This window comes from Nothobranchius furzeri, chromosome 11 (assembly GCF_043380555.1).
Source record: "Nothobranchius furzeri strain GRZ-AD chromosome 11, NfurGRZ-RIMD1, whole genome shotgun sequence".
Classification (NCBI taxonomy): domain Eukaryota; kingdom Metazoa; phylum Chordata; class Actinopteri; order Cyprinodontiformes; family Nothobranchiidae; genus Nothobranchius; species Nothobranchius furzeri.
Window position 1 is genome coordinate 62,519,451 of NC_091751.1, and position 25,334 is coordinate 62,544,784.

Genomic DNA, 25,334 nt, shown 5'->3' on the forward strand with positions numbered 1-25,334 from the left:
CCGAGTGTGAAGCAGCTGGGATGAGAATCAGCTCATCTAAATCTGAGACCATGGTCTTGATCCGGAAAAGGGTGGAATGCCTTCTCCGGGTCAGGGATGAGGTCCTGCCTCAAGTGGAGGAGTTTAAGTATCTCGGGGTTGTCATGGTCTGCGTTTGCCCCTTCCTTCATGTGCCTCCTGGTGTTTCTCCATCCTCTCTAGATTCCCTTTTGTGTCCTAGCACCCTCATGTGTCATATCTGCATCTTCCTCATGTGTCTTCTGGTTTCCCCATTTGCCCCTAGATCTCCAGCCCTCTAGGTTTCTCAAGTCATTTCCTTTAGTTACAGCCTTTCATGATTTAGTATGTTTTTTCCCATCAGTGTTTATTATTTTTTCCCCCTCCCTTTGAATTGTAGTTATGTTTCCTGCTCTTTTGTATTAGGTTTTATTCTTAGCTCAAGTTAGTTTCTCCCCTGATTAGTCATCGCCTTCACCTGGTCCTCCTCCCACACCCCACACACCTGCAGCTCATCTCCCTCTCATCCTCCCTGTGTATTTAAGCCCTGTCTTGTCTCAGTGTCTTGTCGGTCCATTGTTTGTAATTCTGTCATGTCTTCTAGTGCCCCTCGTGTTTGGATTTAGTCTTCTCGTGCCTTTGAATATTTGGATACCCAGGTCTTCATCTGGATTTTTGGGCTTTGGCTCCCAGCCTTCTTCGGATTAGTGTTTGTTTTTTTTTTTTTTTTTTTTTTTTTTAATCTTTTATTTCATTCACAATGTATAAAATAAACACAAACAAATACAACATACATTAACATATTGAAAAAAAACATTTGAATGAAAAGGAGCAGATAGAAGAAAAAATCTTATGATTTCTGCCCCTTTTTACGAAATAAAATTATCCGCCAAACAAACACAGTGTAACCTCAGTCACTTTCTAATATTTTCACGTCTAATCTTTGACATTATAATTCTCCTTTTCATAATTACTAAATACATTAGATTTTATACATTTTTTAAATATTGCAAGTGTAGTTGATTCTTTAAATTCCTTGTTAATGGCATTCCACAATCTTACACCATTTACACAAATGTTACATTCCCTCACTTTGGTTCTGAATCTAGGTTTCTCAAAGACATCAGTTCCTTTTAACATGTACCCACTCACTCTCTTATGAAACATTTTCTGAATATTAGTTGGTAGATTACTCGTATTCGCTCTGTACATTATTTGCAATATTTTCCACTCTACCAAGTCAGGAAATTTCAGTATTTTGTATCTAATGAATAATTGATTAGTGTGAGCTCTATAGTTACTGTTATTAATGATTCTCAATGCTCTCTTTTGCAAAATGAACAATGGTTGTGTAAAAGTTTTGCAAGTGGCTCCCCAAATTTCTAAACAATAAAATAAATATGGTTCAATCAGTGAGTGATACAATGTTAACAACCCCGACAAATTTAGTAGAAACTTGACTCTATATAATACACCCATGGCTTTGGCGATTTTCCCCTTTATATAACCTACATGTGATTTCCACGTGAGACTCTCATCGAACATGACTCCAAGAAATTTGGTTTCTTTTACCCTTTGAATTTCCATTCCATCTATCATTAAAGATACATCACAGCTTCTTTTGTTATTAAACAGTATATAGTTTGTTTTGTTCAGGTTCAGTGACAGTCTTTATATCAAACCATTTTTTAACTTTAATCAATTCACTGTTTATCACTTGAGTTACTTCATGTATATTTAATCCTGAATAAAACAATGTAGTATCATCCGCAAATAAAACTGTGCCAAGTAATTTTGACACATTTACCAGGTCATTAATAAACAATATGAACAGTTTAGGTCCGAGGACTGACCCTTGTGGCACACCATAATAAATATCTTTTAATTCAGATTTAGCATTATTTATTTGAACAAACTGTTTTCTATTGCATAAATAACTATTAACCCATTGATGCGCCACCCCTCTTATTCCATAGCGTTGTAATTTAAGAAGTAACCTTGATTGGTTACTTGTTGATCATCCCAAAAATTAAGGATTTATTTTATTTATTCAACTTCTGTCTTGTGTCATCCTGGGTTTCTGCATTTTGGGTCCTCCATCATCTCAACCTGACAGGGGTCTTGTTCACGAGTGAAGGAAAGCTGGAGTGCGAGATCGATAGGCGGATTGGTGCTGCATCTGCAGTGATGCGGGCGTTGTACCGGTCTGTCGTGGTGAAGAGAGAGCTGAGTCAGAAGGTGAAGCTCTCGATTTACCAGTTGATCTACGTTCCTACCCTCATATGGTCGTGAGCTTTGGGTAGTGACCGAAAGAACGAGATTGCGGATACAAGCGGACAAAATGAGTTTCGGCGGGACTATGTCTCTCACCTGGCCAGGGAATGCCTTGGGATTCCCCCGGAAGAGCTGGCCCATGTGACTGGGAGAGGGAAGTCTGGGTCTCTCGCCTTAGACTACTGCCTGCCCCCCCCCCCCCCCCCCCCCCCACACACACACACACACACACACACACACCCTGACTCCGGATAAGCGGAAGAAAATGGATAGATGGATGAATAAAGCTTTTTTCTTCTCTGCAGAAATTTTATCACCATTTTGTATTTTCTTCACAAAAGGACTGGTTTTCATATAGATTCTACTTAACAGATGCAGACAGATTTCCTGAAAATGTTAAATAACATTAAAGAAAAAGGTAAACCCATTACATCAGTGAAAAACAGCTTCTTGTGTTACAGGATGCACCATCAGCCCTTGTTAAGTAAATGTACAGTTTCACATTTGTTCCTCGTGGGTTTTATCCACTTTAACCTACACACTATTCTTTCTAAGTCATTAGTTAGTGGGCCAGGCCAAGTTTCAGAGTTTTATTAGTGATACAACACAGATGACGCAATAGCATCCCAAATATAGATAAATAAAACAAGATGGTTACATGTAGATTTTTCACATTAGTGCTGAAGTTGAAGGAACGACCAGTAAAAGCTTAAATGAATTATTCAGATTTGCTAATTATCTGTAATGTGCAATAATAAAACTGCTGTCAGTGTAGTATTTCACAGTTTATTAACAAAAAATCATCAGGAGGGAAACACTTTATTTGTACAAATGCACAAATGTTGTCTGTGCACCAATGTGGGACTTTTATTTTGAAATAGGCGTCACATAACTTCATCTCACCTCAAAACTGGATCCTGCCTGGCAATGCAGATGATTTTTTTAATGAAGTAGTCTAAAAATATGAGTAAGCTTTAAATGTTTAAATAGATATTCCTAAAAAAAATCTTTTTGATTGATTTCCTAAATTGTTTTCAGAACCATCCGTTCACACCAGCCATTTTGTCAACACTTTTCACGTTAAATACATGCTAATAAAAGAATACCATGAATAATACAAAAGCACTATTTACACAATGGAACAAAAACAGCTTCACTTTGCACTTTGACATGCTTTGTATACATTTTTAAATTGCACTATTGTCAGAACAATCTGAATACTGGTGTACTAAGTTTGTTGCATCTTCACCCTAGCAAGCCAGAGGTGTGTTTGTACAATCAACATAAAAATAATAACACTGATAATGTGACAGTTACCTTTCCATGGTGTTGATTATTAGATTTGCTTCAGGAAACATCTGACTGCGGTACAGGAAGTTAGCACAAAAATCTCCCAGCTTAAATCCTGAAGCTTCTCACTGCTCAAGAACAGTAATGTCAGCCACTCCGTGCACTTGAGTGAGTTGTTTACAGTCGAGGGACGCGACCAGCTTCCTGGGTCCGGGCTGGGAGGGGATGAAGTGCTCCGTCAGTGTCACTGTGGAGTGGCCGCCAACATCACTGAAGGAGGGAAGAAATGTTCGGGTTTCAAAGAGAGAGGGAAGAAAATGTAGGGGGGGGGGGGGGGGGGTTAAAGACCAATTTATTCATTTTTTCATTGCACATTTGGTTTGGTCTCTAGTATAAATTAATACTAGTGAGTTGATCGATCTCTGTGGGGAAAAAAAAGCTCTCGCGCTCCCGTTTTAGGAAGTTAGCCCGAGGCGTGAGGAGTTGAAGATGGCAGGATTTAGTCTTGTTTCCTGATACTGTATTTGGACATCTCACCATTGATTGGCTAACAGCAAATGGGACTCTACCACTAGACCTTTTTAGAAGACACACCATGCCAGCAAATCAGTGTAATACTGCCACCGTGGTGTGTCTTATGAGCGCGCTGTAGCAGCATGGTGTTGGGGGAGTTTTGTGGCATTTGTGCCGCCACGCTTGATAGTAATATTACTGCAATGCAGGACTTGTAAATGCAGGTTACGCCTTGGCGCATCAGAGAGGGGTGTTATGATCACGTGGGGAGGTACTGCCAAGCTCCGGCCAGCAGCTATATTAAAAATGAAAGTAAACACGGGTAGTGGGTCTCACTTTTGTAAACAGAAGCAGCTGCGATGTAAAACTGGAACGATGCAGCGCTCCTGGAGCTATCTGTTAGAGCTCAGATCACCAGACTACACAGGGACTGTGCGGGACTGACATCTTTAGGAGCGGCTTGTCCAAAAAACGTAATGAGTGCTGTTTCAATTGCAATAAAAAGCAAGTTGCTTCCAAGATAAACAGAAGTCTGTGACAACGTAGAGACCGACCCTATATGCCGCCATCACGTAATCTTTATAGAAAGGACACGATTGCGCCATATTACCATGGTCTGACCACTTACAAATGACTTAAGGCTCCACAGCGTTGCAGCTAATTGGTGGCTTTGGTCTCTAAAAGAGGCTGGTGACTCCCTTTGATCTGCAACACTGAAATTGTATCTGGAGGAGTTCTGCCATGTTTTGGAGTCGCTTATGCTAACAGTTCTGATGCTAACAGTTAGCATCTACCAGCTGAAACGCAGCTGTTTCCTAGACGCTAAATCAACAACAGCCTTCCCCCTCGTGAGCCATGAATGCAAATTTTCAGTGTGACATAGATCTTTCTGATCCATTTCCCCCTCTATTTCCCTGTCAAGGCTAATGCAGGAAATAGGGGCAGAAGACGGTTTTCACTTTCAGCCTGCATGTAAACTGGCCAATCAAATTTCCAAATGACAAGTAAAAACTGGTTTCTCTGTGAACTTTTAAACTGAGAATGAAGCCTTACCCTACGACCACTTCATGGCCTTTCTGCAGACCCAGACCCTCCACTCTAAACACCACGTCCTTTAGCATGCGTGGCAGCGGGTTGGTGAAGGTGATCTTGGCTGACATCTCTTTACCAACCACAGCGTCACCCAGAGGCTACCATAAAGAACATAATAGTCATGGATGAGAAACTGCAAAGAAAAAAAACCTTGTCAAATATAAATGAAGAAATAAAATCGGACACTCACCAGGATCTTGAGGTCAGGCGTTCGGAGCCTGAAAGATGTCTGGTTGGCTAACACCTGCTTGGTCTCAGAGACTCTCCCACACAGAGTTAGCATCAGCGCTGCCTGGTCCATTAGCTGGTTCTGGTACTGCTGGTAGGGTAAGACCCACTCAATAGTCTTTTCTGTGAGTAAAGAAAGGCAGAAATACAGATTTTCTCTTTATGCTGACAGGAAGAAGTTAGATCAAATTTGAGCCAGTCTCTGTTTGGCGATATGTCCATTAGAGGGCCTCAGTTCAGCTTTACATGAGAGTGAAATAGAGAAACAAGCTTTTATGGGCTAATTTTGATGCGCAGAAAGAATCCATAAGCATCAACCAAGCTACTGCTGGTTCCCTAAGCATTTGTTTCCTTTCCGATCATTAGAAAACAAAACGTAAATTCTTCGTGAATGTTGTTTTGCATTTTTATTTATTTATTTATTTATTTATTTATTTATTTATTTATTTATTTATTTATTTATTTATTTATTTATTTATTTATCTATTTATTTTGTCGTTGTCTGAAACAAGTTTTAGGAAACTAGAGAAAAACCCTCTGAGTTTTTAAACCTATGAAGCAAAGTGATGGCTTATCGATTCTAAGAGCCCCTGCAGAGTTGAAAGGGACCACAAGGCTTTTCTCTCATTAGATCCATAACATTAAGGAGGAGAATCCAACCTTCATTGGGCAACAGCTCCACAGGTATCTGATCCTTCTTGATAGCATTCTTCAGCACACCGGTGTAGTGCATGACGGCCACCTGGCTGTGCAGAGTCGCCCGCCGGGCCTTGGAGCTCAGGTTCTTCATCACAATGCTCAGCTTGGCGTCACTGCCCATCCTGGGCCCCTCACCATCTATCTTCACCTCCACTTGAACGTCCTCTGCTGCAGGAGCAGAGTACACATCTGGCTTGCTGCCATAACGACTCGCGGTCTCCACGGCAATGCGTTCCTCCTCCGAATCTGGCAAAGAAGAGGGAAAGGATGAGGTAAGTGACCCTCATTTTGTCTCCAGGACTCATTCAGATTGATAAAAAATAAAAAAAAAGGCTAACAGGGACACATCATTTCATGTTGTGATCAGTATGGGCCTGCCAGTACCTTCTGGGTGTTTGTACAGCTGTGTGATGTCATCTCGTTCATCCGAGCCGACTGCTTTGGTGCTGATGCAGTGGCCGACAGCTTTCTTCTCGCTGTAGATCTGGCTGAATGTCCCGTCTAGATTCCTCTGCCAGTAGATCTTATCACTGTTCACCTGGCAATAAAATACCAAAATACTCCTTTTCAGATGTAATAACAAAGCTAAAACCAAATATGGACCACACAGAAAAAATTCCTCCACACAGTTGTTGTAGATCAAGGACTCATAACTACAAGCTGCTAAAGAACACCGAGATCTGAGGAAACACGCTTGAATCATAACTCACCTCAGCAAAGACGAATGGCGTGTCATGTTTGAGGTAAACTTGACCAGAGCGGATAGCGCTGACGGAGGCGGGGCCACAGCAGAAAATGCCCTGACTCGTCTCCTGGGGAGTGGAGTCAACAGCCTGCCACCCTCCATGACCAGGAGGCAAGTCTGGTCTGGCCATCCAGCAATCATTCCAAACATGGAAGTTCCTTCAAAGAGATGTCATTTGCTTCATCACAGCTTCAACTGGCACTCTTACATCTCAACGTTTCTGCTTCAATTCATTTTACAGGAATTTTAAAGGGTTAATTAAAAGGTTAGAATGGGTTAATTAATTAACGACCACAGGGGTAATTATGGCAGAGATTAATTGTTTTAACAGAAATCCAATTAGTGCTACTTATGATGTAGCAATTAGCCTCGTCACAACTCCTGCCTGCTTCAAAGTTAAAGATGAAGGCTTTAATAAACAGCCAAAGGGACTGATTATTAACTCTTTATATGGGAGGATGTTAAATAGATTAGTTTCTGAACAAAGTTGCAGTTGTGGTGCCGATGCAAAAGTAACACATTAAACATTAACAGCTATCATTTATCACATTGTTCTTCAAATAATAATGAAGAATAAAGATTTAGAATAAAATAATAACTAAATATTTAATTGGGCTCCTGTGGCTGAAAGCGGTTGATCACTGATTAAAAGGTGAGCGCTTCCATCCCAGGCCCTGCCGAGCCACAGGAAGTACCCTTGGGCAACGTGCAAATGGCAGCCCACTGCTCCTTGGAGATGGGTCAACTACAGCGAAAGAGTCAAACTCACACTGATATAAAATACAAGTAGCAATTCACCAAATTATCAAGGTGAGAAGATCCCTGATCTAACATCCCAGGGTACTTTTGATGGTAACTGTGGCTCGTTTAACTATGTCCAAGGTGAATGCAGACACACAGACACGTGGTTAGATGGACTTACCATCAAAGGGTCTCTTATTTATTTTATTTTAAACTTTCGCATGTATGTCTATTTGAATATTTAACTTTATATATTTAGATTTGATACTAAAGATTTATTTCAACATTAATATGTTCATTATGTAGCCTAGAAAGCTGTCAAAAAGCAACAGTTAGAAGAATGTAAATGTCATTTTTAGGTATTTATGTACATTCATTACATTATAATCTACTTTACATAGATTACTAACTTCTCTGAGTTTTCGTATCACTGAAGAACAACTAATGTACATTCCTGAGATTTAATTTCATGCAGCAGGTTTCTTGGTCTGTTCTGTTATCTTACCAGACAGAGTCACTATTGAGGTGATCGATTGGCTGCAGATTCTCATCAAAGTACACATCTGTAGTGAGGGAAACATCTGTGTCATGTGCAGACTGAAAGTTGGTCACACTCCGAGCAGGTATGCCGAGACAGCGCAGCACTGAAAACAACAACAGATAGATGTTAGCATTTCGTGTGAGTTGTTGAGTTGAATCTGTGGACAATGATGTTTTTGCCAAGATGACAGAAAGAACTTTATTACTCGGGCTGAACGAAAGCAACACATGCAGCTTGGTTAGTGACCAGAGTAGCAGGTATGACAGGAATGCTACTGCGAGGAATTCTGGTTGTATTTGACCTATGCCATGGCCATCAGGAGCATGCGCTAAAGTCAGCGAGCTATCATGCAAAGTTCCCTGAATACGCACGACTGCAGTGTTCTGTTACAAAGTTATGAAAGGCGCCAAAGAACAGCTCACGTCTTCATGTATATTTTACTCATGTCTGGTGAATGTTCTCATGCATTTTCTGTTTTCCATTAAAAACTAAATCACAGATACCACCATGTTTGGTTTCTATACTTTTCTATTTTACTCACCTGTCGTGGTGACCCCTGAGAAGACCCAGCACTGCCCGTAACTCACTGGGATTCCTTCGCTGGAGTGGTATTTTCTCAGGATCTCCACACTGCTGCTCCATGCCGCGGGAGAGACGCCATCAGAGTAATTCCCTGACCAGTTCCCAACCAGAACGCCATAATCATCCTGAGCATTTATCTGGAAAAGACATGATGCATGATCACTTTCCCTCCCACGAACAAGATCAGTAAGGGTTTTTATTTTTATTTTCTAAATGTGATTTTTTCCCCCTTTTTGCATATGTTTTTATGGCTCACCATAGCAGAAATGACTCTGACCACATTGACGGGGTCACCTCGCCCAGATGGAGGCATGTCACTTTTCTCCAGGACAAACAGACATGCTTCCAGGATTCCCTCATGAAACTACAAAGGAACAGGATTAGTGTTACAAATGATTAAAACAAAGAAGAAGGGAGAAAGAGTTCCAGTAAATTTAGTAGAAATGATTTATAAAGGTAACGCGGTCCAGATTACAGCAGGAACGTAATGTCTCACAGTGGCAGTTTTTCTTGCATGCATGCGATCGACATTTTGAGGTGTGTTTCTTTTCAAATTGGAAATATTTGCAGATAGCTCTCCGAACAGCATTTATTCAGAGTTTAAGAGGACATGCCCCCCCACACACACACACACACTCACACCCTTTTTTTCCAAAGTCAATTTTTGTCCACTGCACTTTTTACCATCCAAAAAACTATATTACGTTATATTAAAGAGCAAGTCACCCCCTACCAGAGAATTACTCCACTCCCACTTCCTGTTTGAAAAATGCAACAAATGCTGTTGCCTAGCAGACCGAGAGGGCGGAGCCGCTAACGAATACACACACGCAGGCTCACGACAGCATTGTGACATAATATGGTACCAGTTTACATCATAGCATACCTCTTAGCCAATAGCGATGGCAGATTTAAATTCAAATACAGTGCAGAGTTTTTACCTGACAACGGCACAACACTGCCAGTTTTAGGCATAATATTTAAATTTGAACTAAGATGCACTGAAGTGCCAAATTATTGACTACACGTGTCTGCAGCATGATTAGACACTCATTTATTTAGTTTATCAGCAAATAAAAGTTTATTTGGGGGTGACTTGCTCTTTAAATAGACACTGGTGACGCACTAGGCCCAAGCGGAAAACAACCGCTTGTGTTGAAGCCTGTTTCCCATCAGAACCGTCCATAATCTCACTCATTGGCTCTGCTGATACTTGCTAACATGTGATTGGCCATTCCTGCCACCTGACTCGGCACAGAAGAGCCTCTAGGCTGTAGTTTTACACATATGTTTTGTATACTTACTGTAAAGACCCACCCCCCTCGTGCTGGTTGTGTGCCCCCCCCCCCACCCCACCCACACACACACACACACACACTTCCAAAGTAAAGACTACACCCATGAGCAAGGGAACATGTAAAACCGCTCGTGACAGTAGCCTACCCCTGCTAACGCTAGGTAAAACACTAGTCTGATGTAGTGTAAGATTATTTTTGCTTTCCTTTGAAATGATACACACTTCTGCCACTTCCAAGGGCTGAACTCCCAAATGTCTTGTGGTGTTTTAAAGTAACAGTGTGTAGTTTCCCTGGTGATAGGGGCAGTTAATCAATGCAAGCAAGCATTACTTTTGCGCTCAAATAAGACCTGACCAACAGATGCCCATTAGGGTCAAAAATCCCTGCCAAGGCAACCTCCAGCAAAACAACAAGAACATCAGATTCCCTTTCATCACTTGCAAAGAGTGAAGAGGTAAATGTGTAAAGCAACAATATTTATTAATGGTGAAAGTTTTGTAACCATTTTTTACAAATCAGTAAATGCATTTTGTCCTCACAGACTTCCGTAGAAGGACACATGGCATCCAATATGGCGTCGCCCGGTGACTTCGACCTGCTCCATGTATTTTATACCAGATTTTTATGTTTATATGTTATGAAACTGCCAATATTTCTCAACAACTGGTCCTTTTTAAGTAATTTTTGTGCAATATTTCGATGGATATTCCAGAGATTAATGGTAAAAACTACACATTGTCACTTTAAAAATTCAGAGCATGAATGTGGACAAAAAAATGCTTCTATTATTTTCAAAAATGACCCCTAGATCTGTGGCATGCTCTTCAGTGTTTTTATGTATGTGTGTGTATTTTCTTACTGGTTGGACAACCAAGTTTCTACTTTAGCTTTTCTCTGTTTTATTAATGAAAACGTGTTTTTACAACAGCTCCTTCATGCCGCCTGCTGGCAGGAACTGGTAAGTGCGGTCTCCTGAGGACGTGATATGTGGATATTCTAAAGGCTTTATATACATAGCAAACATCTGCATGTAAAATCTTGATCTTTCTTGAGAAAAGACCTGTTTTGAACAAAGCATCTAGTTCTGATATTATTAAGTCAAAATAAATATATAAGAATGGAAAAGTGAATAAAGGTCGTAAACCGCCACGGCAGAACAGGATAAAATACTGATCCGAGCATCCCTTTGAAGCTTTTTGGACAAACCACATTGCACTGAGGTACTTTTTTGTATGAAGAGGAGAAATAAATGAGAAATCTTGGTAAATAATTGAGATTTTCAATACTGACCACAATATTGGCAGAACTTTAAAAATAAATGTATGTTTCTGCAGAAAAAAAAATTTAATGCGAATCCCACAGCGATGCAAACACCGTATCTTACCTTATCTGTTTCTTTCTTTAACTAAAGCCATTCAGTAAGATAAATGATGGGATCTAGAATGGGTGGCATAGTAACTATTTGTTATTTTTACACAGAAACACACTTGAAATGTTTTAGAAATCCTCTAATCTATGCAAACAGCAGATTCACCATCCTAATAATGAGTCATGGCTTACAGTCTTTTGGAGATGGCGCTTCTGAGTGGAAAATTCCTAAATATTTACAAAGTACTTTTTTATAACTGAAGTGTGTGGACCTGCTTAGATCATCACCTTCTTCAGTAGTAAAAAGCAGCGGCTGTAACAGAGTAGAGGAGTGCCACAGGCTGACTGTGATGTAGTAATCACTCAGAAACGTCCGCGTCCCGTCTGTACCTGCCCAAAGTTCCACGTGCGAGCACCAATTTGCTTCTCTGTTCCGTAGTAAATCCTCCCCGTGTCGTTCAGCACATACTCCTTCCTCTGATCGTCGTCATCCATGAACACGGTGTCCTCTGGAAATCCACAAAACACATTCACAAATGAATTTATTTTTTCAGCATTGGACTCTTAAACATCTCTGATTTTATAAAAATTTGATGGTGTGTTTTATTTTAAATTTTAGATAATTTACCCATAAAAGTCAGTTATAAAACAACCCAAGGCTTTACACTAGTGATAAAACTGCTTAAGAATGTGATTTTTTTCTTTCATTCCATGTGAACAAGTCCCGAGGTCAGGAAATGCTGGAGAAACACAATGACTCCATGGACCTTGCAGTGGGGCCCTCGGTCGTTTATGGGAAACAGTCAGTTAGGAGAAAATAACTCAGCTCTGCAGACTTGGGTGTGGGCTGCTTCACAAATATATGCGTGTTTCTTTTTCCACTCTTATCTGTCGCTATCACCAACGCGATTACCCCTGAGTGGGAAGAGAGGAACCTGACTAAAAAGCAGTGACAGTTTTTGAAATGGACGCAAGAAAAAGCAAGTGGGAAGAAACAGCTAAAAAACTCACTGCTGGGAGAAAGAGGACAGGTTCTGGTTGGGAGCATAAAGAAGGAGAAAGAGTGAAGAAAACCTCAGTGTGCCGAGACTTCTAAAGGCATTAACGGAGGAGGTGAACAAACAGCATCTGTGACCATTCACATTTTTCACCTAAAACTTAAAATTCCTGGAATGTATATGATGATTTTAGGGAGGAGGCCTGGGAATGGAGCCATGAGGCCACGGAGTGAGGCTTGGGTCAGCAGAGAGCAAAAACAAAACAAAAAGGCTGACTGGGAGAGGCGTAAAAAAGCAGGAAATACACATGGAGGCAGTAAAGGTCAGGGAAGGGACAGGTTTTCACCAGATGCAAGGATTGCTCTGAACTTGCCCCCCGGCGTTTTATACTGTGATTGATAGATTTGGACTTTTATGGCCCTGAGGGAAAGATCGGCTTTGGGAAGAAGAGATTGGGAGAGAGGAAAAGCAAATGGGCACACAGCCAAAAGCAGCAGATCCATAATGAGAAGCAGACAGTATTTTATTTTCTTCCTCAAATCAAACCCAGGTCAACAGCTTTTTGATTTGCAAAGTTCTGTTATTTGTGTCAAATATCCTGTGTGGATGATTTGCCAAACTCTGCCAGATAAACCATAAATCCAAGAGCTTTCTTTTTTTTAATGATCCCTCAAAAGCCTCAAGACTCAGTAAACAACAACAGTGATTTAATCTGAACTGAGATATTTGCATACATGGGGTTAAAGAACCATTATTAAATGGTATATTTCATTTAGTTAACTAGCAGTGATGCTGTTAGTGGGAAAGAGAAATAGAAGGGTTCCTGAGTATTTCCAACAAATGTGAGGAATTTAAAATCTGCTGCATTAATATTAGATTTTGAAGAAAAGAAAATTCACTCCAAAGGCTAGAAAATCAATCCTGCATATTTCTCATATTCAGGCCTTCAGGCAGCTGCACAAAAGCCCTTAAATAATCCTGTAGTGGAGGTTCCTGCATGGACACAGACACTCCTCTGCAAACAGCTGAAGAAGAATGGAGTTTATTGTTTTATTCATAAACGTAAGTTACCTCTGCATAAAAAACAAACAAGATTCAGAAAGACTGACTCATCTGAGCTCATTTAAGATGGAATTAAGAGAAAAGAAGCTCAGCTTTGTCCTTCATGTCAAAGAGGCCAGGAGTTTCTATCAGTAAAGTCATAGTTTGCAGACATATTTTGTTGTCATGGTGATTTATTGCTTTATTAATTATCCCTGTGGTACTGAAAAAAAGACATGCTTTTAAAAATAACCTAAAGGAATTTTTAAATATTCTGCAGCATTCATGTCTGGATTATTGTGTCAGATTGTACTCAGATTACTTATCAGCAGTGCTGATGTCCTCCATATCTTTTTAAAATTCCTTGCATCCAAGAAGAATGTTCTGACCATGATCAATTGAGCTTGATTTTTGGTTTGACACAAACTGACCGTGTTCACTGTTAAACAGCTGATTTAAGAAGAAGTGCCTCACATTTACATGTTGGCTTATATCCCTTTTTAGGTTTAACAAAAGGCTGTAGCATGGGTTTTCCATTCATTTAACACAAACATCTCATATAAACTGTCAAAATCTTCTTGCTTTTGCGTGCTGATGCTCAGCAGATCTCCTGGAATTGTCAACTAAAATACTTTGAGTTGCCTTGATGAGCAATTTTAATTTCATTAAACTTAAAATGTATGAGTAAATTTATTAAGAAATTTAATTTACGAAAACTTCAAGTTTTCTGTTTCAAAACTCAAAAAAAAAACTGAGGCAACTGATTGCCTCAAAAGTTTTGAGTTCTGGGAACTTATTTGGGTTTACAGTGCAGCTACCCATCTGTGCGTAGGATCAAACTTACAATAAAAATGTGATTCTGGATTCTGTCCTCTTATTTCTCTTTAGTAGTTGGTTAATCGGGCCCCATTTCCATTGACTTCTCCCTGATTTTTAATCCGGACAAAGACTTTTTATTCTACTAAGAAGACAAATGTGTCACACAAGCCTCAGAACAACACCGGTTTGAGAATGCTGCAAAAACATTTAAAAAAAGGATGAGAGATACAGGTGAATCTTGAAACAAGAGACTATGAAGCAAACATTTATTATTTCAGTAACTTAAAAAGTGAAACTGATATAATTTGTTATGATTAGGGCTTACAACTTATGAAAGCATTGCAAAACCTCGAGCAATGAGATTATTGTGAAAAGGTTCAATATTCTAGACGCAAAGTGTAACTCTAATCGCCTAATTAATTCAAAAAGACCTGCAAAGGGTTTGTGAGGCTTTAGATGGTCTCGCAGTCTGAAATAAATGGACTTTTGCAACATATTCTAATTGCTCCAGTTTCGTATGTAATGTGTAGAAGTCCCTAAGTGAGTAAGTCTCTGACACTCAGGCCCTGTCCACACGTAGCCGGGGATCTGCTAAAACGTAGATATTTTTCTACCCTTTGGCCTGTCATCCACACGAAAACGGAGTTTTTTCACACGAAAACGGATCTTTTTAAAAACTCCGGCCAAAGTGAAGATCTGCGTTTTCTCCGTTTTGGGTGTCTGCGTGTGGACAGACAAAACCGGAGTTTTAAGGTCCGCAACGTCACTTTCTGCGACAAGAAAAATGCTGACATCACGTGTGCGACCTGTGTTTACACTAGCCGACAGCATGGATGCCCTCAGAGCTGCGCTCGCTTTATCTAATGTCCAAGCGCTTTTTGCTTGTTTGTTTTTGCAAGCAGAATTACTGCTCCTTGCGGAAGACCACAGACGAAGGACGAGGTTAAGAACGGGGGAAGTACTGCCGCCTACAGGTCTGGCATGTCCTTAACAACGTATTTATCCGGGTACGTGTGGACAGAGTTTATTTTTTTAAACGAGGTGGTGTGGATGCAAGTTTTTGGAGGGGCAGATATTCGTTTTTTAAAAAAAACGGCTACGTGTGGACTAGGCCTCAGACGGCTTACTCAAGTGAAGCCATGCAGGTGCAACAAACTCAGGAGTTTGTTTAGTTTTAGAATCAAGATTTGATCCTGTGCAAAAATGGGTAAAATGTTGAAATTGTCTAGAAAAATTTAAACAACTATCCCAAATCAAAAATGACACCATTAGAATATATAAAGGGGTTTTAAACTAGCTGAAAGTCTCTCCCCAAAGTCCCTTCAACATCCCCTCTGACATCCTACAGCTGTGCCAGTGTTGACTATGAGATCCATTCATGTTAAATGTGGTTCTGCATTCTGGCCTCAAAGCGCCAGCAGGTTAGGGAGCGTGACGGGATGCGGGAATGTTTGAGAAATGAGGCAGCTCAGGGTCTATTCCATCTTAGGCACAAACTGGTTCGATCCTGAACGCAGCCAGGAGCAGTGGCTCTTCAGCAGGCTGACTAAGTGCACCATGAAGTTTTGAGCCAAAGCCAGAGGACTTACATAACTCACATAGCTACACAGCCACACTGCTGCTGCTGCTTGATGGACAGCAACACACTCCTGGATTCTCACCCATGTGTAACATTATATCGAGCCTCCTTTAAAAGATTAGATGTCTAAATAGACATCCATTTTCTCCAAGAATTTGCTATCAGACCAATAGACGGATTTCTGTAGCATATGCAGCTATGCTTAGAGTAAAATGTGAAGAATTATCTGCCTGTTATGAATAATGAGTTCAGCCCTGATATTATTAATCCCTTTCTTGACTTTCTTTCATTTGTCTCCTCCTATCAGCCATGGTTTCATTCCTTCTTCTCCTCCACATTCCTGCCCTGCATGTAAGCCCTCTGCTCTGTTCCCCTGCTCACCTTCACACCAAGGGTTGAACAGCATGACAATGTTCTTGCTGGAGCTGTGAGTGGTCGGAGCCTCGTCCTTCAGGGACCCGGTGATCACAGAGAGCCCATACAGGCCGATAACCGCGTTGGCTGGAGAGTTCACAGACAGCTTGATCTTAGTGCCGTTCTGCTCCGTGATCTTGGCCTCCCAGCGTTCATCCTCCAGGTGCTCCACCAGCGGAATGATAACATGGGTCCCTTTGGACACTTTGGGCAGGAAACCTGCAACAGAAAAGGTGTACGCTTTTTGCATCAGCTGCAGGTTTTACAATGTGTTTACTGTTGCATTTCTGGTGCTGTTTCGCATCTTCTTTTGAATTTGTGTGCAGATTTGTTATAGCCGTGTTTGTTTCAGAGAAGATCCGTGCCGATCTCTTTATTTGGAAACAGAAAAAACTTGGTTTCTTCTCTAAGAGTCAGTCTGGTAGTAGATGAGATCAAAGTGCAAACTGCGTACGCAGCACAGCCTCCCCCAGCTGGACCCGAGTTCTCAGAGTAAACAAACTTGTGAGTTTGGACAACTTCCAACAGTTGCCCTTTTTAGAAAACCAAACACATATTTGTGTAACTGGCTTAAATGAGTCTCTTTAAATGTTCTGCTGTTTAAAACATGCTGGATGCTTTTCATGGAGCTGTCATGGCTGCCAGCTGGGCAGTACGTTTATCATAAAAGCATTGTTCTCCATCTGACTGCATGGAAAAACGCCCTGACCTTCCTCTCTTACCTCTGAGTACGTACACTAAAGGAAATCTGGTGAAAACTGTGCATCTTTTCTGAAGGAACGTCGTCTGTGTGGAGAATTGTTGAAACTTCAGCTTCCTAGTGCAGAAATGTGGGCCGAGACAAATTCTAGCAACAAAGATTTCCTCTGCAGATGCAGCTGCTATCTAACGAGAGGCTGACAGAAAATCACTACAGCACAGTGATATAATGGCCTTTTTTTCCCTCCCCAGTGCGTACTGGTATGAGGTCGGTAAACACCAGAGGGAGGTGTTAGGTGAGCAGAGGTCTGGAAGCTGTTAACACTGAGGGCTGTGGGGAGAAATCCAAGACTCATGGGGCAGCTACGGTTGAACTGCTGCTCAGTTTGAATTCAAGAGCTAAACTCGAGGGCTAAACATTGCATTTGTGCTGTCAGGGTTTAGATTTTGTACAATGTCACATAATGTAGGTCAAAGTGGTGCAGCACAGGATTTCACACATAAAAACGGTGTCCTTTCACTGCCTGCATACTGATCGCCTGCTGCTTTTGTGTGTGTGTGTGTGTGTGTGTGTGTGTGTGTGTGTGTGTGTGTGTGTGTGTGTGTGTGTGTGTGTGCGTGCGTGCGTGCGTGCGTGTGTGTGTGTGTGTGTGTGTGCGTGTGTGTCAGAAAGAGAGAAAGTTTTTCCTTAGCAAAATATCTGAGGAACAGCAAAGGAAAACAAAGACCGGGTGGACATCACCAACTGGTGATCTTTTGGAGTCAAACCATTTCAAGATGGCCTCCACAGCTACTCAGCTTTAGCGAGCACAAAAATGGCAAAGATTTAGTTAGTTTTACATACACTTTGATACAGTTTTGGGTGTTTGTAGCTGAGTGTTATCCCAACAAATACTTTGGATGCTAATTGTTTGCATGGGGTCATTGTTTCAAAAGTTGCCATAAGTCAGTCATTTGTTGTTTGAAGGTTAGTAAAATATCTCATGAACCTCAGCTCAGCGTGGACGCAGACGAAAATGTCAGAAAGTCATTATTACACATAAATGTATGACGGATTAACTTTTGGAGTCAACTTTACTCCAGATGGAGCCGATCAGAAATGGTTGAAACTACATTTTGTTGTTTAGCTGAGAGATCATTTGCTACCCCATAGTCTAACTGATAACACAGAATCTTGCAGTATAAAGTGGAGGTTGAGTGATATTGCATCAATGATATAAATGTATTATGCACTGACACGCATCTAATATGCATTTTAGGAAGCGATTTCACATGATTAGCTAATGTTGCTATTTTTTAAAAATTAGGCATTCAAATTTTGTTCAAACTATTTTTATTCTTTTGCCTTAAATTACGTTTTTTTTATATTTATATATCAGTTTTGGGGTTTTTGCATTACCTGTTTTCAACTCCAGGTGCATCTTGTCAGTTTCAGCACTGAAAGGCCGGCTGAGCTCTATCTCGATCTGGAAGGTCTGTCCACGGCGGATGATCAGCTCATCCCCATGAAACTGATCCGTGTGATGCTCCACTCTATTCTGACCCAATCCAGAGCTTAGGAGGTCCACGGAGCAGACTGACAGCTCCACTCCTGGGAGACAAAAGTTCAACCCTTTGCTGTGAGACTTGTTTGATGAGAGAGGGGTGCAAATCGCTGTGCCACATAGATGCACCAGAGGTTAAAAGTCAGGCATATTACCTTCAGTCTCTTTCCTTTCTCCATTCTCAGGTTTGGGTTTGGTAGGCTCTGGGGTTGGTGCTGGGACTTTGGTCAGTTCTACCTTATCTGTGACATCATAGGATGTGCTGTTTTTGCGTTTACAGCAGCACGGACAGATCTTCCTGAACCACCGGCGACAGCCTCCCTCCTCCTGCTTCTCGTTCTCGTTGTGAATGGTGACCTGCACCCTAGTGGGCGGGGCTGCACCAGGGAAACGCCCAATTTCAGATGTGCTTCTCAGTGTCAACCTCTCACCTGGCATTCTGAAAGACACATTAAGAATACTCACGGCTAAAATCTGAACAGGTTTCACAAACATTCCTGACATCTAAATGAGCACGTGTACACGATTGCAACCCTTGTTGTTACAAACTAAACCACCGAGGGCCTAAAAGCATCAGATGGATTTTGAGGATTTGTGCTTTCATGTCCAGGCTTATACATGTTTACTGCCCTCTAGTGGAGGATCTACAGCTGGCAAGGGCCAATTTTATTTCTTTCTAACTGTTGTGTAATGATTCCACCTTATTTTGCCATACCTGTCATGTATGTTTCTTCCTTTCTGCCAGTCCTCCTGTTAATCAGCTTCACCTAGTTCACCTGAGCCCTGCCTGAGCTTCACCTGTGCGCTCCTCCTTTTAAGCAAAGCTCAGGGTCTGTCTCCCTGACAGATTATCAGCAGCCTTGTGGCAGTAGACTCCAGCAATATTTTCAACCAATCCTTTTGACTTTTGACCACGTTTTCTGTCCATGGATTCTGCCTGTTGGGACTCTCGGCGGATTCTCTCGCCCATGGACCCCTGCTCAACCCACTGATAAGTATTGCTGTTTGTGAATGACCTTGCCTGTACCTCACTCTGACTTAGGATTTTTGGATACCTGAACTTCTGTGGGCTGTACTAATTGTCTGTGTCGTTTTGAGGAGAGGAGTTGAATCCACAGATGGAAGAGGAGCTCCCATAGCTGGCACTGAGACAGTCCCGCCCCCTCTCCCTGTCATCGCAGCATATGCTGCTCCATCTCCAGTTTTCCTGTCAGCAGAATCTTCTGCGATTCCCTGATTCTCCCACATTTTAAATAAAGAAAAAACTTTAATGTTTTACTGCTGTGTTCTGGCTGAATTTCTGGGTCTTCAGGTTATACCCATTACAGTTGTATAATTTTAAATAAAATATGCATAGTTTTTACAATACATGCATACATTTTACAATACATTTATTTAATTTAGATTTATAAAGGAGTTATGCTAAAAATAATCACACCACTAACAATTCAGCCCTTAGCTTATTAGTTTTGATTAGAAACAAAAATAGTTATTAACGTGTCTTAAGAAGCTGAACTTTTTTTTAAGTAAAATAAAATAAAATGTCATTTGGATGGCTGTTACAGAACTATTATGTAAAAAAAATTTAATTAAACTTGTGCAGGAAAATCAGCTGAAGCATGTCAACAAATTTGTTAGGGAAGGTTGTGTGGGAGATGTGCACCATTACTCAAACATATCCCAGGCTTTCATGACTTATCGTCATATCATAAAAAAAATCCTGCTTTTAATTCTTTCCCATAATTACCGCATACCTGACTTTCAGACATTCCCAAAGTATTCTGGGATGTTAACCATACTGAGCTAACTCCTACATGCAGCTGGACTCAATCTGCTCCACCCCAGCTGCAGCTGTGTGTGTGTGTGTGTGTGTGTGTGTGTGTGTGTGTGTGTGTGTGTGTGTGTGTGTGTGTGTGTGTGTGTGTGTGTGTGTGTGTGTGTGTGTGTGTGTGTGTGAGCTGCTTATAGAGGGGTACATAAGTATAAAAATGTTTATCTCAGTTTTATGCCACGCCTTGAGTTATATAGTTTTTTTTTCAGATCAGGGTCAACATTCAAACGTTAGCGAGGGACAATCTGCATTTTCTGTGTCTTTTAACATCAAAGCTACACTCCGTCGTTAAAGCATAAAATTAAGCCTTAATTAATAAGCTCCCAACTTTAATGACCAAGTTCACTTGTTAATTTGAACAATCTACGGGGGGAAAAGCTCTCGTGTTCCTGTTTCAGGAATCAGAACTTTTGGAGTTTTATTTCCTGCTATTTGGACATCTTGCCTCTGATTGGCTAAAAACAACATGACTCTACCACTGACTGTTCGCCCTGCAACATTGATGTTTTATTTACTCAAATAAGCTTGAAGAAATTCTGCCATGTTGTGCCGAGTTACTAAGGCTAACAGTTAGCTTCTACTAGCTGAGAGATGCTCTCTGCTCTCTCCTGAACGCTAAATCAACAACCACCGAGCATTTCCCACCTATTTTCTATTGGCGGCTAAATAGGAAATAGTGGTAGAAGACTTTTCACATTCAGCCTCAGAGTGAGCAGTCATATCTCATATTTAACAAGTAAAAATTGGCTTCTCAGAGAACTTGGACTTTAATGTGTTTCAGTAATGTACATTTAGGAAAAAGGTGACATAACTGAGTTATAATGAAGCCTTGATTCACTTAATGTTGCTGCTTTGACATTTGAACATTTAGAGAATAAAGTAACCAGGACTGCAGTTTTAAAACACCTTCATTCTTAAAGTAATTGGTTTGTTAAATTTACCACAAAAAACACAACTTGAGTTGTGGTAAATGATCGTTTGAACATACAGGTGAAACTTGAAAAACTGGAATCTGGTGCAAAAGTCCATTTATGTCAGCAATTCAACTTAGACTGAGAAACCATCTAAAAGCTCAGGAACCTTTTGCAGTTGTTTCAGATTCATTAGCTGATTCATTAGCTGAGTGATATTAGTTGAGTGTAGAATATTGAACAGTTTTACAATATTCTAATAGTCTGAGATTTTGAATGTGGGGTTTTCATAAACTGTAAGCCATAATCAGCAAAATTATAACAAAGGCTGAAAAACCTGGCTTTGCACAAGTCTTTTAAGCTGAATAACTGAAATAAATGAACTTTTGCGCCATATTTTAATTTTCGAGTTTCATCTGCATGCTGTGTCCCTCTGGAACAGAAACAGTTCCAAGCCAGGTCTGCAATGAAAGTCACTCTTTCTCATAAAGGCCTTTTTTGGTGCCTAATCTACAGTTTCATGTCTCTTAATGCAAAACAGCTATGTGTGTGTGTGTGTGTGAGTGGATGACTGATTGTGTTGTGAGGCGCCTTGGGGGGCTGTAGGACCCTAAGAAGGTGCTATACAAATACAGGCCATTGACCATTATTTGTAAGTGTGTGAATCATTCAACTTAAATGATTTATTGCTTTTTAAAGTAAATACTAGACTAGAGGGGCGGGTCAAACAGGCTCAAAGATCAATTTGAGAAAATAGCAGTGATGGTAATGTTATGTGGCTGAGGTCAAAGGTCGAATAACAGCTGGTGAGATGATATGGAGCAGTGCCTCATGGTTTCAAGGCCCTATAACATCCATGTGTCAGAAGAGTGTGTGTGTGTGTGTGTGTGTGTGTGTGTGTGTGTGTGTGTGTGTGTGTGTGTGTGTGTGTGTGTGTGTGTGTGTGTGTGTGTGTGTGTGTGTGTGTGAGACTCATGTGTTTCTAAAAGAAATGATCCGTATACACTTGTGATTTTCTGTTAACAATCTGTGACTTCCTGAGTTCATCTGGCGGTCTGATGACTTTTCTCCTCCCTCGATGGTTTTCACATCTGAGCTTGTCTGAAACATCTGAAACATCCAGAATCATAGAAAGAAAAACAAAGGAGGCAAAGCCGCTTCATGATGATGCAACACGGGCGCCACCCTAACTTGAGTCACACTTCCTGAACGCATAATTGAACTTATAGGTTAACCAACACATTGACCGTACTGAATAATTATCTTCTGCTAAGAAAGAATCATTTCTGTTGAATTTTGTGAAAAAGAAAAAAAATCACAATAACAAAAAAAAATGTTGGGGAATGTATCCAGAGTTTACAAAGGGACTGCATGCATCAATATAGGTTAAAACTTATGAGAGGGCAAATGATGAAGACTAAATCACATTTATCACAGTGAAACCTCCACAGTAGGGCTGGGCAATAAATCAAAAATGTATCGTTATCGAAATGTCTGACTTTTATTGAGATAATTTTTCCCATGCGAATAAATTTGATAGTAACAAAATGAAAAGGTGTGTATGTCGGCAACATTCACGTCCCTTTAAGAAGATGTACCACTACATGTGGCAGCCCCATCTAGTGGGCAACTTTTGTTTCTGCACATACATGTAGTTATCGTCCATTTATCGTTATTGAGGTGAAATCTTCAATATACTGTGATATTGATTTTAGGCCGTATCGCCCAGCCCTACTCCACAGACGACAAAAAGGCTAGGGCTGGGTGATCAGGATCCTCTCAAGATATTAACTTTCATATTAGTCGATATCGATATTTATCACAATGTAACCTGTTCCTTACAGCAGGCTAAAGCTACACATTAGCTGTTCGCAGCACATCCATCTGGCAGCTACTGAGCTGCGTGCCTCTATTCATATCGCAGTTCTGTCGACTCGTTCTCAAATGTCTAATGTTGAAAAAGCAAATTATCAGAAATTGGCAATACACACATTCACGGACGCAGTTTTTTTTAGGGGAGGGACAGGGGGACATGCCCTCTACACATGTCATTTTCATGTGTAAAGACTCAAGAACTTTTTTTTGCTGAGCAGCTGTGACTTTTAAGAATATACGTTCACGGTGCTTACGTGACCCTAACTCTTTAAACCGTCTAGCACTCACATTGCACGACAAGGAAAAAACATCAATTTCAATCAAATATTACCATTTTGACACGTGTGACCAGAGTAAATATATAGTCACATCAATAAAGTACTTCATTTTGCATTTCTAACAAGGTGAGAAACAAAGCTGAATTGAAAGTATTAGAGGTATTTTTTACTGCCACCTGTGTACTTGACAGTTCTGCATTCCTGACATGTCATAAAAGGGCCTCTACGCTGTAGGTTTATACATATTTTTTGTACCCTTCCTGTAGTGATCCCCCTGTCCTCATGCTGGTTGTGTCATCCCCACTTCTAAAGTCAAAATCACGCCCATGCATCCATAAATAAATCCTATTACAAAAAAAATATACAGAGACTAACTTTTTCTGTGGTCATTTCAAGCTGAAATAAAAATTTCGGATATAATTGATTAATCAGCCTTTACACACATACTCTTCTCAGGCAGTTTCACACTTTAGAACATCAACTTAAATAAATCTATAACACAAGCACCAACCAAGCTTGAAATTGAGTTCCTTTTTTTTCTCACGCTGCTCATCATTACTTCTTCTACCCTGTGCCCTCTCTGCCCCTGACAACCGGCTCTTCTCTGCCATCATGTTGGCATGCAGAGGGGTTGGTCATGCAGACTCAAGTCGGTGGAATGGCCAGGCCCGCTTGCTTGATATGGTTTCGACAGTTTTCCTTTCCTATTAAACGATTACGAGAATTCCAAATAGTTTATCTATATCTGATAAGATAATATAAGACAAGATATACGTTTTTTACGCACTCCTTGAAAGAAGCAGATGCTGAGCTTTAAATATAAAAAATAATCCTGGAAAAAAGTGGATTTAAACATGAAATAGTGTATTATGTGTTGAACACAAATCATAAACGGCTATGATGACATAGCTAATAGAGCGAGGAGAATTCCGTCATTGGTGGACAGAATAAAGCTGTGTGGGCTTTCTAATAAAACCCGCCAGATGTAATAACTTTGAGGAGAAATGCGGAGGCGCTCTCCTTCAAGTTCAGCTAAGACGAACAAACAAAAAAAGTGGGTTGCTTACTTTTCTCTGCTTGGATTCTTCTCCGGATCCGATCTGCGGTGAAACTTCTTCCTTTCTCGCGTTTGCTACACTTCCTCTGTCTGTTTTGAAAAGTTTGGGGAACTTTTGGTCCAGCTCTGCACCGCTGTTGGATCGGAACACCCAAGTCACCCCGGGAATGTTTCACTGTACTTAAATCAGACACACACACCCCTGTGGCTCACCCGCCCATCCCGACGGTCTCGCTCCAGTGAGCGGTGCGTCAACGAGCGCATATTTTAATCATGCGTGTTGGGCACGGCGCGCGTGAAAACAGTACTGCCTCGTGAGAGAAAGTGAAGTTATCTTATTTTCCGACACAGGAAGGAAATGGACAGTGGCGACCCACAGATAAGGCGTCCATGCTTGAAATCCCCCCAGAACGTGTTTATAGCTATTTATGAGAGAAACTCATTTGGACTGGCATGGCTGATAGTTGAACCTAAAGCTGAGGAAACTCCCCTCTGGAATCCAAATGTCTTTATTCAAGAAAGTTCACTTCGGTTTCTCTTTCACGTCTCCTGTTAGTAAAAACAGAACCCGGTCCAGTATTCTAACTCTAATGTATCCCAGAATGAACCCTCTGTAAATTAGACAAACCATGTTGCATCATCACACTGTCAGAGCAACTGTTTGCTGTGCCTGGGGCAAGGCAGCACATCTGTGCGTTGGCAGAAAATCATAATGACGTCAATGTATGAATGATAGTGACTTACGCAATCGGAAGCCTTAAACCTGCCTTCACCTGAAGTATGGGAAAAAAACTGTTCTATATTCAATACAGTGAAGTTCATGAAATTATTTGCACTAAATCCCTCTCACATAAATGAAGTTCAGCAGTTTTAGTCTTGACATTTTTAGTGCCTTCCAGAATGAGTCATTTAAGCTCTGT

The 25,334-nt window shown here is 40.8% G+C and overlaps 1 protein-coding gene across 1 annotated transcript; it reads right to left on the bottom strand.

The window, feature by feature from the left end:
- Nucleotides 1–3,374: 3,374 nt before the first annotated feature.
- On the bottom strand, nucleotides 3,375–24,641 carry tgm1l1 (transglutaminase 1 like 1). Its single transcript, XM_015957352.3, has 14 exons — nucleotides 24,425–24,641; nucleotides 18,618–18,901; nucleotides 18,318–18,509; nucleotides 16,187–16,438; nucleotides 11,759–11,877; nucleotides 8,959–9,066; nucleotides 8,662–8,839; nucleotides 8,085–8,223; nucleotides 6,804–6,996; nucleotides 6,478–6,631; nucleotides 6,055–6,339; nucleotides 5,357–5,517; nucleotides 5,128–5,264; nucleotides 3,375–3,831 (listed from the first exon to the last, which is right to left on the bottom strand). Exons 2-14 carry the CDS (start codon nucleotides 18,898–18,900, stop codon nucleotides 3,687–3,689), a joined length of 2,346 nt encoding a protein of 781 aa, XP_015812838.1. The 5' UTR covers nucleotide 18,901; nucleotides 24,425–24,641; the 3' UTR covers nucleotides 3,375–3,686.
- Between the last annotated feature and the right edge of the window lie 693 nt (nucleotides 24,642–25,334).

Coding starts and splice junctions, on each gene's coding strand:
- tgm1l1 (XM_015957352.3), bottom strand. CDS start 18,900: ATGCCAGGTGAGAGGTTGACACTGAGAAGCACATCTGAAATTGGGCGT. Junction 9,067..11,758: donor GCACGTGGAACTTTGGGCAG/GTACAGACGGGA, acceptor GTTCCTTTGTAG/TTTCATGAGGGAATCCTGGA. Junction 3,832..5,127: donor GGCCATGAAGTGGTCGTAGG/GTAAGGCTTCAT, acceptor TCCCTCCTTCAG/TGATGTTGGCGGCCACTCCA.